Genomic DNA, 18,567 nt, shown 5'->3' on the forward strand with positions numbered 1-18,567 from the left:
GAAATGCATTTAAACTGCTGAAAGATGAAGCATGTGACGCGTTTTTAATGTTTTGGACGCAATATCTGAATAGCCCCATGAAGGTTTAACCTGAGAGATAGATTACAAGTACTGGTCTAGATACGTGATTATAACACACAATTTTACACTTTAAACACATATTTGGCAAACTATACAAAAAAAAGGCAACCATTTTAATTACAATTCTATGTTATGATTCGGAGGAAGAAGAAACTGGCCCATTTGAACTGTAACAGTTACTGACAAAGTCGCTGCAGTCTGACAAAGCCCTATACATAAAAGTCTCTGCTGCTCCTTCCTTGAATAGCAAACAGATGCGGTGAATCCCACATCGCAGCGTACATTATTGTATCAAAAATGAGAAAAATGACAGGAACAAACACAGCACATGGTTGGCAATAATGTGGTATTGTTGTGAAAATGAACTTTTACCCTGAATTCTTTGTAGTCGAATCATCGTTTTCATGTCATGATCAGTCCCGTGATCCCTCGCACTCTATTGTCTGAAGGGAAAGGCACGTTCATGTTTTACTAAACCGACACACACCTATTGACACATTCATTGGACTCAATTCAGTTATTCAATTCTGAGTTGACTATTTCGTTAAAGAATCAATAGTTTTAAACACAGTGCACTTTCAGATTTAAACCACAGCTGGATGTTTTCATTCACTTAGTGCTGTTACATACTGCGTAGAAGGGCATTTTCAAAAACCCAGTATAAGGGCTCTATAAAATCAGGGTTATTTCTTCAAATGTTGACTTTTCTTTTCTGAAGTTACAGCATTGGTTTTTGTGGTTTTATTTAAGTGCTTGACAAAAAATTAAAATAAAAAAGTTTGTTTTGACAATTTAACATTGTGTACATACGGTATACATGATAATACACACATATAATAATACACACACACACACACACACACACACACACACACACACACACACACACACACACACACACACACACACACACACACACACACACACACACACACACACACACACACACATATATACTAGCATGTACGTTTCTTTTTATTTAATCAAACGCATAATCCAGTGACAATGTGAAATACCCAATTTTCTTGACTTAAATTCCCTTTTGACCACCAGATGTCGCCATTTGATCGTCAATTTAAAGTGCTCACAAACGGATGAACACATTTTTTCTCAACACATCATCGACTCTTTACTCTTTACCCTGGAAGAAAAGGATAAATATTTGTGTCTAAAGAATGATGGGGAAGGTCATTTGGGAGTACAGCAGGTTTACAATAGCAGAATCTAACTCATCTGCAACAAATGTTTTATGATTCCAGCGATTCAAGCTACATCATCCCAGATGCAAAAAAATCAAGTCTGGACAATGTCATTGTTTGGCATGTAACATTTGAGCTGACAGTCTGTGTTAGCAGTCATCTAAAAGAGTGTTTATGTGAAGACTATTTCTTCTCTTTAGTCGTCTTTTTTCCTTGTATCCCTCGTCTGATTCTCTCTTTTCACCCCCTCCCTTATTCTCCCTCTTTCTCTGTCCTCTGTAAATTGGGTCAGACTGGGTTCTCTCAGATCTAAGTGTCTTGGTAGGAAGCAGCCTTCTCCACCTCCCCTTTCTGCTGCAGCGAGTGTCATAACCACACACTCACTCAACTTCTCCACTCCCACCTCTCCGGCATTCTTAGTGTTCTGTAACGCATCTTCATCCAGACGGACACCACTGTTGATGAACTGCCTGCTGGGCACCTTTTGTGTCTTTTTAAGTGAAACATGACCTGCTTGTTAAGTGGTTAATGCATTTTAATGTTTAAAGATTTTTTTTTTTTCATGAGCACTTCTCGGGCACACATCTGTTTTGATATGCTCTCTGATAATATTTAAATAACATTTGATTTTTAAAATCTATTTACAAAAAAATGTATTTTAAAATACTACTTAATTTTTAACCTGTTTAGGCTACATTCATTCATTCATTTTATTTTCGGCTTAGTCCATTTATTCATTTGGGATCACCACAGCGGAATGAACCGCCAACTTATCCAGCATATGTTTTATGCACCGGATGCCCTTTCAGCTGCAACCCATCTCTGTGAAACACCCATACACACTCATTCAAACACATACACTATAGACAATTTCGCTTACCCAATATAGTGTGTGTCTTTGGACAGTGGGGGAAACCGGAACACCCAGAAGAAACCCATGCCAACACAAGGAGAACATGCAAACCCCACACAGAAATGCCAACTGACCCAGCCGAGGCTCAAACCAGCAATTTTCTTGCTGTGAGGCGATCGCGCTACCCACTGTGCCACCGTGATGCACTGTTTAGGCTACAATTTGCTTGTAAAGTTTTTGAATTCATAGTTTGAATTTAAAGTCTGCATGAACCGGAAGTTGCTGATACTTTTATTTCAGTGTGTAAATGTTATAGATATTTACATTAGATGTCGTCTACGCTGTTGTTATATATTGGAAGGATTGCGTCAAGAGAGCCACCATTTTAGTGCAGGGTAGCGCTCCTTTGAACTGAATTTGGGACCACGGTGTAGTGGAGGACTAGCCACCTGGAGACATAGATATGTAAACATTCATGCATTTATCTATAGCTATTTAGTCCTTCCCCTAAACCCTATGTCTTCAAGGTAAAGAGAATTTGGACACCCCTACCTCTTAGAGTGAACGCGCAAAACTAGTAAGGGGAATGACAAACGGTTAGAATTAGAATTGGGCCTTTAAATATTCAGGAGTTTTATGGCATTTAGTCCTGGTCTGTTTAGTCCAATGTATACTTTTGATTTCACATGTATCTTAGGATATGTAAACAGTTCAAGCAAATAAGAAGGAATTTTATTTATTCATCGTCAGATGCCCTTCCAGCCACAACCCGGTACTTGGAAACACCCATACACTTTCACATTCAAACATGCACTCATACACTACGGCTAATTTTGTTTACCCAATTCACCAATAGCACATGTCTTTGGACTGTGGGGGAAACTGGAGCACCTGGAGGAAACCTACATGAACACTGGGAGAACATGCAAACTCCACACAGAAATGCCAGCTGGCCCAGCCAGGACTCGAACCAATGACCTTCTTGCTGTGAGGCTAACCACTGAGCCAGCGTTTTATTCTTTGTAACTTATTATGAATTCTACATTCACATACAATAGCCCCTTTCACACATACAGACCCTTCCGGAAAATTGCCGGCAATTTTCCGGAAAGGTTGTATGTGTGAACAGGCCCTTTTTGGAAATACCGGTAAATTCGTTCTGGCTATTTTCCGGAAAGAGAAGTTGTAACATTACCGGCAATTTGCCGGAATGCTGCGCTGTGTGAATGCAGAAGGAAGATTCCCGTAATAAGCGCGTGCACGTCTAGAACGTGCTGACGTGAGACGTCTGCTTTAGCCAATCACAACAGTCAGACGCATTTACGTCTGCGCGGTTTATGAGCATAAAAGCCTTTGAATATTTTTCCAGACACATTTAGCTGCTAGAAGTTAGTCAGATCACGTTTATATGTTCTTCTTAATGCCAACTGTGTAAATAATCATCGATGAGATGCTTATGATAAGCCGTTGTTTGTTTACCTTCAAGCTCTGCATGTGCCTGTGAAACAGCCTGTGAGCGCCTGCACACGCACATATTATGAACATCTCGACATGCGAAAGTGATCCTGTGAAAGTTGTTCACAATATTGATCATCCACAGAGTTTGTAATTTAGTCAAATGTTTACAAATACAAGCGCAGCCGTTTAAAGCTCATTTGTGGTGAATGATGTCAGAATTTACCGGTATTTTGGAATGGATGTGTGAATGCTCTTTTCCGGAAAATTTCCGTAACGTCCTCGCCTGTGTGAACAGAGCTTTTTTGAAAATACCGGTAAAGTCGTTCTGGAAATTTTCCAGATAATTACCGGTATCACTGTGTGAAAGGGGCTATTGTTGAATGGAGTACATTAGAAAATGAGAGCTAACATGCACCAACGTACACTAACATACATAAACAAAATACACTTGAAGGATAAGATTTTAGGGTGACCTGTAATCTAATGTACTTTTAAATGTTAACAAAACTTAAACTGGATTTAAATGGATTTAAAACTTTGGAAAATGGATTTAAAACTTTGATGACTCATCCTGCACTACAAGGTTTCTTGTCCAATCAAATCCTTAGAATTTCTACTTAAGTATTTGGAAATAAGGAAACTACTTAAGGAAATAAGGATTTGAATAACAGTATTAAGGATGTCCAGATTCTATATTTTGGGATCAGAAATCGGGCCCAATCATGCGGTTTCAGACTTTATCGGAATTGGACATTACCTCCCATTCAGGACTCTAGTATATGTATATATGATATACAGCATGACATCACATTGTTGCAGAGACGCTATTGGTTAAATGCTGGCAAAGTAGAACACAAAAGCAGCTTGAAGCGGAAAGCGCAAGCATATCTGCGGTCTGGAGGTATCATAAAGTTGACAATGACAACATTGCCATAGCCTTTTTTATGCATTATAGAAGTATTGGTTCGGGTTTTGGTATCAGTACACACTCAAAATTAAATGGCTCAGACTCTGACTCAAGAGCAAAAGAACCTGATCAGTATCTTCTACCTAAATGGTTTGACACCTCACTTTTGTTGCATTTAACCAGTTTTTAAATGCATTTTAATCAGTGTATCCATTCAACAGTCCAAGTTCTTTTGAAATGTGGCTGATTGTGTTTTATGAGTCCACAGGGTGTGATATTTGCCCTGTGATGTTGAGGTAAAAAAGCCAAACTTCCCCTCTTTGTAAAATAGTTCCTGACCCTAGTGAATGGCGCACTGCTTTAGCTGGCTTATTTCTAATAGGCTGATGACGCTTTTTCCTCGCTGGCGCCATGCAGAATGTGTGTTTGCACGTGTGCGTGAGTGTGCATGCGCAAGTCTTGTATAAGCGCTGTGTGAGCAGACGCTGGTGAGACGGGGCTCTTTTTGGAAATTAAAATCAGAATTTTACATGAGGATGCTCGGAGATCACAGCAGCCCTTCTTGATCCAAAACTCCTTTAATGTTTATATTACACTTTTCCCCTCCCAATTTCTTCGTGTATAATTGATAACATGCTGACACACTCTTGATACATACTGCCGAACTTTGATCCGTTGTGACTGCAGCATCTTTGAGCTACAGGGTGTATATTTCAGTTCTCATACTACTTGAAGTATGCATTAGCTGCTGATAGGAAAGTGTGTACTTTTGAAGTATGCATTAAACCACATCATTCCTTGTGCATGGCTACTGTACAACCACACCACACTTTGGTTTTCTTTCTTTATCAGGGGTTACCACAGTGGAATGAACTGACGGTTACTATGGAAAGTGTTACTAATGAATGCCCTTCTTGCTATGATCCATGCAAGAGAGTGCAAAAAACTTGTATAGCCCCCAGTAATAGGAAAATAATGTCACACTTACACATGCACGCACGCACACACACAGACACGCATACAAACTCACTACAGTCAAATTACTTTATCCAGTTCACCTATAATCCATATCTTTTGACAGTGGGAGAAACCGGAGTACCTGGAGGAAACCCACACAGACACAGAGAGAAGATTCAAACTATGCTTACTCGAACCAGCAAACTTCTTGAAATAAGGCCAACATGCTAACCACTGAGCCATCTAATAACAGCCTATTTTGTCAAAAACTAATCATGTTCATTCCTTGAAAGGCTACAAGAATTACAAGTTGTTTTTATCACAAAATTATGTGCTTAAAGTAAACAATTACTTTGATTCTTGCACAAATATAATTACTTCCTCTTCTTTTTCACTTCCTTGACAGCATAAGTCAAAACTACATTCAATACTGCTACAGTGAAAATAGCACATGAAAAGACTGCATGGTATACTGCTAATGTATGCAGACAAACATGATCTTGGGCTGATATTATTCATTCATTCATTCATTCATTCATTCATTCATTCATTCATTCATTCATTCATTCATTCATTCATTCATTCATTCATTCATTCATTCATTCATTCATTTATTCATTCATTCATTCATTCGTTTTCTTTTCGGCTTAGTCCCTTTGTTAATCTGGGTTCCCCACAGCGAAATGAACCACCTTCCAGCTGCAACCCATCCCTGGGAAACATCCATACACACTCATTCACAATGGACAATTTAGCCTGTATCCAATTCACCTGTACCGCATGTCTCTTGACTGTGGGGGAAACCGGAGCACCTGGAGGAAACCCACGCGAACGCAGGGAGAACATGAACCCCACACAGAAATGCCAACTGACCCAGCCAGGGCTCAAACCAGCGACCTTCTTGCTGTAAGGCGACAACACTACCAACTGCACCACTACGTCGCCCTAATATTAATTATAATTATAATATTAAAATGCATAATATACACTCACCTACCACTTTATTAGGTACACCTTACTAGTACAGAGTTGGAACTACTTTTGCCTTCAGAACCACCTCAGTCCTTCATTGCATTGATTCAGTTACTGCAGATTTGTCGGCTGCACATTTATTCTTGTTTCACCACATCCCAAAGGTACTCTATAGCAGCGGTTCCCAACAGGGGGGTTGCGACTCACAAGGAGGCCTCAGTGAGCTTTGTGGGGGTCGCGTCATATTTAAAAAAAATCTTAGCAGTGGACAATTAGGAGAATGATCATGTTGCCTTAGTTGATTTTATCCCCTAGCTCAGTGGTCCTCAACCACCGGTCCGTGGATCAATTGGTTCGGGCGTACAAGAAATCATTATTTCCGTTTTATTTATTATTTAAGTCTGAACAATCTTTTATTTTGAAAAGTCTCTTATTTTGAAAAATTACCGTATTCTCTCGCTTACATCTCAGTCACTTTAGCACCCAAATTTAACCCAAAAGCAGCAAAATGAGTAAGAAACAGACATCTTTAGAAAGTTTCTTTACTAAGGGGCAAAGGCCCAGTGAAGGACCTGTGAACTGCTAAGGAATAGATCTGCAACCCACTTGTCAACAAACCAGGTGAATCCACCATAGCTATACAAGAAGATCAACTGATGGAGTTTGCAAATAACGGCGGCCTTTTAGGGGGCAATTGCATATCGTGTATTTCTTGAGTCTGCACAAGTTTGTTGTTTCCAATGGAGGTGCACACACAATCGGAGTGACGCGCTCGCATCAATGAAGCTCGGGCTGCGAGCGCACCATGAGTCGTGTGACAAGAATTAACCGATCAGCTTCAGCTTGTATTGAATTTCGGTAAGACTAATTTACTCAGACAGACACAGAACACACAAACACTGCATTCCTTTGTACTTTTCTCCATAGATAAAACTTGTATCAGAGAGTGACAGCAATGTTTTGTCAGTTTGTCATCCTCTGAGAAAACGGTTGATACGCAGTAGATGCCCTTCCAGCTGCAACCCTTCTCTGGGAAACATTAGGATATTATTTGTGCATAAACATATGTAGATATAGTAATAAACATACCGTCTGTTTGAAAACAACATTTTTTGTCATTATTACTGAGAACTAATATGAGCGATTATATCATTAAATATGGAGGGGGGCCTTACAATATTTTCCGGTGGATTTGTGAAAACAAAAACTGGAAGGAAATGTACCTCCTGGGGCATATTTTGCACTCTCGAGAGATGTATTCAGGGGTACGTATCAATAATGATACGGGGTTGAAAAATGTACTTACCCATGTTAAATTAATAAAGATATGTTTTATCACTGGTGATAATATGCTTTAGGATTTAGTTTATGTTACCCTCAAATTAAGTTAATTGAACGTAATTATTTTTCATATGTATTTATATTTTTATATATGATAATGACAGCATGTATGGTTGTGAACAGTGCGAGGACCGAGCAACATCAGCATGTACTACTTTGAAAATTAGACTAAGATAATTATGTGCACCCCAGTGTTTATTGACTGTGTTCACCTGTTCCTTGTTTAGTTTAAAGTTATCCCAGTGTATTTAATGCCCTCAGTTTCAGTTGTACATAGTCTCTTCTTGTCATTTTGGTTTCATATGTGCTGCTTATTTTTGTGCTTGAGTTTTGTAAACAGGATTTTAATCACAGATCCTGTCTCGACTCTCCCATAACCAAACGTAACTCTTTTATATTTTAAAACAGATGTGGTTCAGTTAAATCTGATTTGAGAAACTACTCCAAAAGCAGCATGCATGCAGTAAAACAAGCTTTTGATGCTCTAGATACTCAGTGTACTATAATTTGGGAAGCTGTAATCCTCATCTTGCTGACTACACAGAATTTCAAATTGGGTTGCATCCACAAACATTAACTGCTAAGCTAAAATGATTGCACGTAATGGTGCGGATTCACATTTTGGGAACGGACACTGCTTCCGTCTCCTGAAAACTGTAACACATGCCCTCTTTTCGCCATCCACTGCTTTTCTCCATCACACCGTGTCTTTTTTTCCTCTACCCAAACACAAACACACACAAACAGGAACCTTGATCTCAGGCGGTAACACACACACAGACACACACCCTCTCCATCGACATGAAAGCATCCCCTCAGCTCTTTTGATGCCGTGCATCTTGGCTGATGCATCGCCCAAATAAAATGTCTGCTTTCGAATCAATACGACTCAATTCAGAGGGCTGTCGGGCCTCTCACGTATACACACAGATGCGCAAACGCATGGTGACCAAGCGAGGATTAGAGAGAAAGGCAGAGGGAGGGGGGAGAAATAAGAATAAATGGGAGAGATAAAAGCCGAGAGAATATGAGCGAGAGAGAGGGGGAGAAATCCATATTTCCGTTTCATATTTTTGACTGTGTCCTTTTTTCACCCACCTGCCTCTGTTGAGGGGGGGTAGGGGGAAGAAAAAGAGTAATGAAAAATAAAATCAATGTTAGCTGGTAATAAGAGAGAAAGATGGTGCAGATTGTAGTATATAGACTGCTGCTGTTTATTTATCTGGGTGTGAGGGAATGTGCTTCTCATCGGACTGAACTGGGTGTTTTTTGCCAAATTCTACCTCCACGCAGCGGTACGAGGGTCTGCGAACTGCCTGCCAGCTATTGTTCTTTCTCCAATGAAAATTTCATCCCCCACTGTTTGACTGGATCTGAATTAGCTGTCAATCAACAGCACTGTCCAACGTCTCGGTTACATATCCTTAAGCGGCTTCTTTTCTTTTGGGGCCGGTTTGATGATTTTTTTTTTTTTTGGCTGTTTGTTGGAATGCGAGAGAAAGCACTTTTAAAATATACACATTAAGTATGCGTCACACTGTTTCTTGGTTCAACTTTCCCTGAACTGTCTAAATCATTTGTCCAAGCTGATTTGTGTTTTTATAATACAGCGGATTGAAACGCAATGATTCAGAGATGGCATGGGATCTTAATACAGTGGTATTTTGATACATAGCAGACTGAGTCTGGTTGTCACTCTTACTGCACTGAATATTTATCAGGGTGGACATGTAAGTAAAAAATATCCTTCTGTTTTTGCACATGTAAAGAAATACTGTTTGCTATTCGCACATTATAGTGTAGGACTATTTTTGTCACTATCTAAACATACATTATGAATGAATCCAACTCACAAATTGTTAACTCAGTTTAAATTTGTAAGTTAGGTGGACATATTTTTAAGCTCAGAGTTGAATTTACCCCTAAAAACAATTTAACTGCATGTTTTTTCAATGAATGTAAAAAAAAAAATTGTTGAAGAGACTTTGAATTTTGATTTCTTTATTTGAGCATTTACCACTGTAAAGAAAAAGTTGAGTTAACTTGAATTTTTAAAGCAACTGGCTGCAAAGAAAATTTGAGTTTATTAAACTTCAGTGGTTGAAGTTGTGCCAAATAATTCGATAGTACTTGACTTAAAACAGCCTTTTCAGTCAACTTAAAAAAATAACTTGGCACAACTTCAACCACTGAAGCTTTATAAATTTAATTTTTAAGCTAACTCAACTCTTTATTTTTTACAGTGTTGGCTCATTCTGAAAACGTAGCCCTATATGTGTTTCTGGAGATTGTAAACTATATATATTAGAAGTAGGTATGACTGCATTCCGTTTTTAAAATGAAAACTACGGAGCGGTATGATGGCTTTTCTTTTTGCATTTACCAGCTGACCGCTTCTGTAAGGACAGCTCTCCCACTGTTACAAGTTTGTCCAGTTAGCTTGCTGTGTACAACAATGGACTTGAGACACAGAGAGGAGTTGACCACAATGATGAGGTTCGAGTCAGATGAGGAATGGTTCCAGAAAGTGAGTAAGACAAAAACAGAATTCAAAAAATAAAATAAACAAGTAAATAACAGAGTGAGAATGTGCTAAAATCTGAAAAAGTATTAAAAATCAGGTAAAGACTTTTCTTTATCTAGATTGCTTTTTAAAACTGTCGAGTGGTTTTAGGGAAGTGGTTGGGGGGAAAAAATGTGCTTTTGAAAATACTATTGGTTGGGTTTAGGGAAGGTGGAGGGTGGGTCAGTTGATCGGTCAGTCAGTCAGTAGCAGGTCGCACACCAGAAGCGGCGCTCGGCGCCGCGACACGGCGCGCACATGACAGATTAAAGTATCGCACACCAGACGCGCACATTTGAATGATATTTAACATGAAACTAATCAGATGGCGCTCTGTGGCGCAGCTGAAAAATGAACTGCGTCCTGAGTCGTGGGCGGGCGCCGCCTACAGCCGCCGACTTGCTGCGTGGCGCTGCGCGGCGCGCCGTCGAGCGGCGCTTCTGGTGTGTGACCTGCTAGTCAGTCAAACAGTAATTCAACAGCGGCCTCTGGTGGATTAATGAAACACAAACTGCAAAAATGTAGCTCCTGGGATGTATTTGACGATCTCCAGAAATGTAAATAGAGGTACGTTTTTAGAATGAGCCTGGATTAACACTTTTCACTCAGAAATTGGTAGAGAATTTAACAAATAATTACAAAAGAAAAAACTTATATTTAGTGGCCTTAATTACTATATACTTACATTTAAATGTATAATTTGATACAATAAAATTATTATGTACATACATCAGTGGTCACCAAACTTGTTCCTGGAGGGCCGGTGTCCGACAGATTTTAACTCCAACCCTAATCAAACACACCTGAACAAGCTAATCAAGGTCTTACTTGGTATACTTGAAACATCCAGGCAGGTGTGTTGAGGCAAGTTGGAGCTAAACCCTGCAGGGACACCGGCCCTCCAGGACCAGGATTGGTGACCCCTGACATACATGTTTATATATTATACTTTAATTGAAACATGTATCTGCAAATAATTACATCTGTAATTAGTTTCTGTAATTACATTTAACATTACAGCGTTGACCCATTCCTTACACCTTAACCCACCTTTAAAGGAACCCTATTAAGTAAAAATCACTTTTGGAAAGGGTTTAAACACTGTTGTGTGGCAACAGTCTGTGTTTATAAGCAGCTTCTAATGGTAAAAGTATTTAAATTTTTTTTTGTACTAATGTGACCAAAATGTGCCAAGAAAAAATCTCCCACATCATTACAACCCTATCAGCCTGAACCGTTGATCCCTGGCTGGATGGATTCATGGCTGGATGCATCCAAGCTTTCGTAGTGTTGACACCAAATTCTAACTCTACCATCTGAATGTCGCAGCAGAAATTGAGACCCGTCAAACTAGGCAGTGTTTTTTCAATCTTCTGTTGTCCAATTTTGGTGAGCCTGTGTGAATTGTAGCCTCAGTTTCCTGTTCTTAGCTGACAGGAGTAGCACCTGGTGTGGTTTTCTGCTGCTGTAGCCATTCTGCCTGAAGGTTGGACGTGTTGTGCTTTCAGAGATGCTCTTCTGCATACCTCAGTTGTAACGAGTTGTTAATTGAGCTACTGTTGCCTTTCTGTCAACTCGAACCAGTCTAGCCATTCTCCTCTGACCTCTGGCATCAACAAGGTACAGAATTTTGTGACCACAGAACTGCCGCTCACTGGATATTTTCTCTTTTTCTGACCATCCTCTGTAAACCCTAGAAATAGTTGTGGTTGGGATGGACAGGTGTACCTATTAAAGTGGCCAGTGAGTGTAGTTTTCTTTAAAAGAAAAATGCACAAAAATGTGCACAACCTTTGCAACATGAAGTTTGGTGTTTTTCTTCAAACCACACACACGCACACACACACACACACACACACACACACACACACACACACACACACACACACACACACACACACACACACACACACACACACATTTTTTGTGAAAAGTTGGGACATTACATAGGTTTCCATTCATTTTATACAGTCCAAACCGTATATTGTATTGCCCTCACCCCACCCCTAAACCCAACCATCACAGGAGACTGTGTGCAGCTTTAATCTCTCTCTATCTTTTTGTAATACCTGTGTCATACCTGTCATTATACAGATTTGTGTCACAAACACACACACACACACACACACACACACACACACACACACACACACACACACACACACACACACACACACACACACACACACACACACACACACACACACACACAGTGATATAACTGACAGTGATATGACAGTTTTCCTCCATTCATATTCTGATGTAAGGAGTGCTATCATTCTACCCTGAAATTTATTATTTTTTTTTCTTGGCAAAATTGCATTGGACATGTTTGCATTTATAGGTTTTACAAATAACTGTGAATTCAATGAAATTGGAATGTCCGAAAACTATAGCATTACAGTTTTCAGTGGCAGAGTTTTATTCTAAAACCATACTTTCTTTCTTTGCAAAGACTTGTATATGTTTTAGAAATGATAGAACGAAAAGACAAAAGAAGCAAGAGGCCACTATATAGGAGTGTTGAGGTTCTGGGGAACGAGAGGAAGAGACAGATGAAGGTTTTGGTGCCGGTGTGAGCCGGTGCCCTCTGTGTGTGTGGGAATGCCATTCAGGGTGATAACTCAACCCTGACAGCCCATGATGGAATTCATGATTGATGGGGCTCAATAGCTGCCAGTTCAATTTTCTCCTGTAATGAAAACAAGATTCACCTTTTTCTCCCTCTCTGCCTGCTAAAATCTATGTGAGAAACATGCCTGCCGACTCTTACGAGGGCCTGGTGTGGTCCGCTAATGTATTTTTCTATCTGGTTGTCTTTGTCTCTCTCTCCCTTCTCTCCATCCGTAAGGCGGGAGGTAATGAATAGCTTGCTTGCGGCAGACGTGAAGACGGATTGTGGGAGTGAGTTGTTACTACTCTTTGATTGTTATCGTAACATGGCGCAGAGCCTTAAGGAATGTTCTGCAAATGTTTACGCCATATCTCAGTTTAACTCTCTACTTTCTAGACTCCGAGTGATATACAAGCACTGAGCTGTACACCTCCTCCTCGTTCCTTTGATTGAATATGTGTAAATAAACATTTCTCAGACGTATTCTGCCCCTCTGCGTGGTTTTACATCCTCCTCCAGATGTAAATAAAAAAAGTTGGGAAAGAGCTTCTGGAAGTGTACCAGAATGCATCAGCAAAATTAATGATTATAGAGAATTACAATAGTAGCATGCGTTTTTTCATGGGTTGATCTCCTTCAAAAGTAATGCTGACCTTTCAGAGCAAGAAACGCTGAGAGGTGTCAATCATCTGTCAATCACTTTTCAACTTCACCATTGGCTATTGCAGTCTGGTGTTTAGCCAGTGTGCCACTATGACCTGATACATGGGATAATTAATCATGTTTAATTTAAAGAAGTGGTCCACAGTGTATTTTTAAGGCTTGGTAGTGTTTATATGATGCAAGGTAATGTGTGCTCATGCTTCATTTTTAGAAAATCACGTTATGTTTTCATGTATCTTACTTGATTATATAAAGCTACTCAGCTAACATGAAAACGACTGTCATATTTCCTAGTTCCTCTGAAAGGTCTGTCCTAAAGAGGCTCTGGTTGGTCAGCTAACATAATGTGCTGTGATTTGCGTATCGGCTCCACGTCACGCCCCAACAAACATGCCATGTGTAAACAGTAGCTGAATCAGACAGATTGATTCTGCTGTGGCTTGCTCTCTAAAATAAAATTCAACAAGTGCCTTTCATACATATTCTGGTTATAAGCATGTGTAAGTAATATAAAGTGTTCTCATATCTTTTGCGAGTTTGTTATTCGAGATGTAGAACGCAGGGAAAACGGCTGCATAGAGAGACACTGCAGTGCTGGCGAAGATTGTGGGTGTTTACAGCAGTTTGACTGATGAATATGAATTTGTAGCTAAATTGTTAGTGGTGCCAATTGTTGGAGTGTGTGGGACCGGGTAAATAGTGGTTGTGTTTGGAAAAGAAAAGCAAGCTTTTTTTTCGATTTTTGTGTTTTAGGTAGAGATTTGTGTGTAATGTTCTGAAAAAAAAAAAGTGTTTCATGCAATTGAAAACTGAGTTCCAGCCTGAGAAATAGCTTAGGGTTTGGAGATTTGCCATGTAGTTTTGCATTTTGAGTGAGAGGTTTCAAAAATAGCCTGACACAAAAATATTTTGTGTGAAAACAGTTGAAAATAAACTGTAATGTCAATGTGAAAATGAAGTGTTTTAAATGAAGATAGGATCTAAAAAAAGAAGAAAAAAAAAACCACATAAAACAGATATATTTCTAACAAAGTACCTTGTTTATTAAGATAGGAAGTGTATCCTACAGGTGGTTTGTCAGGCCCACTCACCTGCATGGAGCACTCATGCATCCTACAGTTATGTAATGCATTGTGTATATGCTTTGCTAAAAAGATAGGTCTTTAATATAGTTTTGAACTAAGAAAATGTGTCTGAGCCTCGGACAAATGCATTCCTGGACATTTTAGAACACTGTTTTTAATCAGCAGGTTAAAACAACCCAAGATCATTCTGAAAACGTACCCCTATATACATTTTTGGAGATCATGAAATATGTCTCAGGACATACATTTTTTATTTATTTTTTTACAGGCTGCTTTCTGGAACCGCCACTAGCCACTGGACAAACTGGTAACATCGGAAAAGCTGATACGGAGGTAAGCGGTCAACTGGTAAGCACGAAACGGAACGTTGTCATATCACCCTGTAGCGTTTGCTTTAAAGACGAAATGCAGCCATATGTATTTCTGGCTACATAATTCTCAATTTCCAGAAATGTATATAGGGTTACATTTTCAGAATGATCCTATGTTGTGTGAAAAAGTTCCAATAAGGCAGCATATGCTAATATTGCTTACAGTTTTACAACAAACTTCCTCTGCCAATAAATATTCCTTCTTTATAAGCCCAAAAATCTGTTTTCCACTTTACAAATGTAAACCTTATTCATAACTGGAAAGAAACCGTGAATCATGTAATTCCAAGTCCATTTGTGTTAAAATCTCCACACACCACCTTACAGACTGAAGCCCGCTCTCCATCTGTGGTCTGGACTGGCTCAGTTGTTAAGTTGCCATGCTGAGACTTTACGGTCGTATTTTCAGAGAGATCTTTCATTTTGACTAATATTCCCTGACTCTCTACACCTCGTTAAAGCATTGTTAAAGAGGAAAAACATAAGCAGAACTTTGAAAGGTTTAAGAGCATTTCTTCTCCATGGCATTAAAACACAGCCCAAAGTTTTCCCCCTCATCGCGGATTGATTCTGCGACCGCCAGAGGTGTATGCGCTGAGATATATTGGCGCCTGGGAGCAGTGAAATGGTAGACATTTTACATAAAACCCTGGTTATGAGAGAAGCTGATTTATTGAAAACGACTGAAGGAATATAGAGTTTTACGCCAGATATAATGATGGAGAGTAAAATAGCTCCACAACAGCAAAGTAAACTCGTTTCGGTGGATTTTTAACACCCATAATCCAGCAAACACAATCAGATTATGCAATAATTTGTACTGAACGCTAGTCCAAAAGTTGCAAAAAACTTCTCACGTTGATCCAAACATAACTTTGGCAGCACTTGCAATGTAAAAAAACCCTCTGAAATGATGGATGACTACGAGAGAGGTAATTTTAAACTTAGATACTTGAAAATAATACGTTGTAGTAAGGCAATGAATGAGAGGCTTTTTTAACATCTCACAAAAGACGTCCTGTAACCCTACAAACGCAGAGCCAAACACGAAATGCTTGTATTGGTGACCTTGACCTCAGAGTCTCTCAGGAAGACCTTATAGCTCCGTTTTCTTTCTTTTTTTTTGCGAAGCTAAACGTGTAAACAGCAAACAGATGTGGCTGGATGACAGGTCTCTGAGAAATGCCCACTGATCTTTGCGCGAAGCCAGAGATCAGATCATTTTTAGCTCGCTGTGATAGAATACGATGGACTGTGGCAAACTGGAAAGGGCTGGTATTGATCTGCGAGAGAGAGCGAGAAGAAAAAGAGAGATTTCATGGAGCAGTAGATGAAGGGGAAAGATAGAGTTTGAGTGAAGGTAAATCTGCTCTTGTCTGTATCTCTGTATCACAGCCTATGCTCACCTCCATTGCTACTTGTCATTTCCATTTGTCATGGCATCGCGTTGCGCATTTTTCTCTGCCAGTGTGAATTACGCTCTTCAGACTGTGCTGTAAGCACATTAACCGGCGGGCATAGTCATTTTATAAGGCCGGGATGCATTAGTGGAAATATTTCAGGCTCTTCAACACTCATTTACACTGAATTAATAATTTCTTAATCAGTCTTTTGTGGCACAGCTTTCATTAAACTGCGTTTTTCAGGGCGCTCATATATATGTAAAACCCTCACCTATGTGTGTGTTTGTTCTACACAATTGCTCTTCTTTCTCCTAGCAACTGAAATGAAAGCTTGCTGAAGCTCATTGCATTTTTTTTTTTCTTTTTTGCAGAGTCTACTTGACCTGAACCCCAGTGACCCCCTTCTTCACCCGCCAACTGCAGCCGTGTGTCTGTCGGATTTAACTTTTCTCATTAGCATTTAGAATTATCATTCCACTGGTCTCCTGAGTATCCAGTGACCTTTTTTTTTGCCTTGTGAGGAGTAGTAACCATCAGTTTTTTACTATATGGAGACCATAGCTTACACTAAACGTCAGTAGTTTGTACAATTATTGGTATGAGAAGTGGTTGCACAAACATTTAGCACTGTTGTTATTAGCAATATTTTTAGCATAATTTTAGAGTTATGTGATTTATTTTATATAATTTTTCAAAAAATGTTTATATTGAACATTTTGATAAGGAAATATAAATGAGCAATATCACACAAGTAGCAGTGCGATATTTGTCAGCTGTTTGTCGGCACTGCTGGGAGGCGTGCATTAGTTTCCCATCAGTGTCAGCAAATAGCCACATCACACTGCTATGAGTGTGATATTTTATTTATACAACAGTTCCACGGCACAATCATGTAAATAAAATTTAAAAAATCAAGAAGAGAACTACTTTCTTTGACTATTCATTCACATCTGCAGCTTACGTCAGAATAGCAGAAACGGTTGCTCATTCACTCAACGTCATGCTTAACGTCACTTTAGAACTAGTATTTAAATGATTCTCTAGCAAACTGTCTAAAGTGACAAAAAAATAGGTGATTTTGCTCACATTTTAAGATTTTGAGGCTGAACGGCATGAATTGCCATCAGTCTACAGAGATTTCCCAGTATTTCTCTGTTGCAATCGGGGGATCACAATATTACTATGGTATAAATACAGCACTACAACATACAAAAGAGAGAGAGTGTCACAATTTCCAGCGACCATAACTCCATAGATCGCTGGATCTCACTCACAACAACTAATGGACTACAATTCCACCATTTCTGGACTACATTTTCATACATGCACTTCACCCTGACACACATGCTTCCTCATCTAAACTGATTACATTAACACCATCTGAGGATTGTCAGAGACTAATTGCACACACTATTTAAGCAGCAGACTCACTCACTCACATTGCCGAGTCTTGTTATCTCTTACAGTGACATTACAACGCGTTTTCCTAGTCTTGTTTTCTTTTGTTTTGACCCTTGCCATGTTAGCCTTAGTCTGCCGCCTGCCTTTTGACCTCTCGGCTGTTTACTGATTACGATTCTGGACTGTCTCCATATACCTGTTTGCAACTGTATTGACCATTGCTTGCCTGACCACTGATTTAACCTGCATATTGGATCTTATCACAGTTGTATGTGTTACTCCCATGTGTTCTGTCACCATTTTGTGAATGAACATCATCAGTCTGTCTTTGCTCAAAGACAGACTAATGGCCGCCGATGCGATGTCTCTCAGAAAATATAAATATTTAAAATAGGCACTATCCTTATGAATAAACTGCATAGGTGCAATCTAAACAACTACATTCTATAAACTAAAAAAGCCCCAAAAGCTCATTATGTTGTCCAACAGCAGCAATATTTGTAGAGCGTCTCTTGCTTGTCGCTGTATGTGGGCGGAGTAATACACAAGGGTAAAGGATTAAGAGGCTGGACGAGTGATGTTATTTGCTGAATATTGCACGGCTGTCAGCCAACCAGATTCAAGATCCAGACAGAACTGTTGTGTGTGTGTATATGTTAACACTTCGATATGTTCCCTCTGCGGCAGTAAATGTGCCTG

At 39.5% G+C, this 18,567-nt stretch overlaps 1 protein-coding gene across 2 annotated transcripts in view; it reads left to right on the forward strand.

The window, feature by feature from the left end:
• LOC147837194 (uncharacterized) overlaps positions 1-18,127 on the forward strand; it is a 28,385-nt gene extending 10,258 nt beyond the window's left edge. Inside the window, exons 1-4 of one of the 2 annotated variants that reach the window (XM_087241236.1) lie at positions 9,370-9,498; positions 10,155-10,299; positions 14,962-15,026; positions 16,839-18,127. In XM_087241236.1, the coding sequence (XP_087097362.1) occupies positions 10,224-10,299; positions 14,962-15,026; positions 16,839-16,931 (234 nt within the window). In that variant the 5' untranslated portion in view covers positions 9,370-9,498; positions 10,155-10,223 and the 3' untranslated portion in view covers positions 16,932-18,127. Of the gene's footprint in view, positions 1-9,369; positions 9,499-10,154; positions 10,300-14,961; positions 15,027-16,838 lie in introns of those variants that run through there. The other variant, XM_087241235.1, reaches the window with a different exon arrangement.
• The last annotated feature ends 440 nt before the right edge of the window (positions 18,128-18,567 follow it).

The sequence above is a fragment of the Danio rerio genome, chromosome 2, assembly GCF_052040795.2.
Source record: "Danio rerio strain M-AB ecotype USA chromosome 2, GRCz13ab, whole genome shotgun sequence".
Lineage (NCBI taxonomy): Eukaryota > Metazoa > Chordata > Actinopteri > Cypriniformes > Danionidae > Danio > Danio rerio.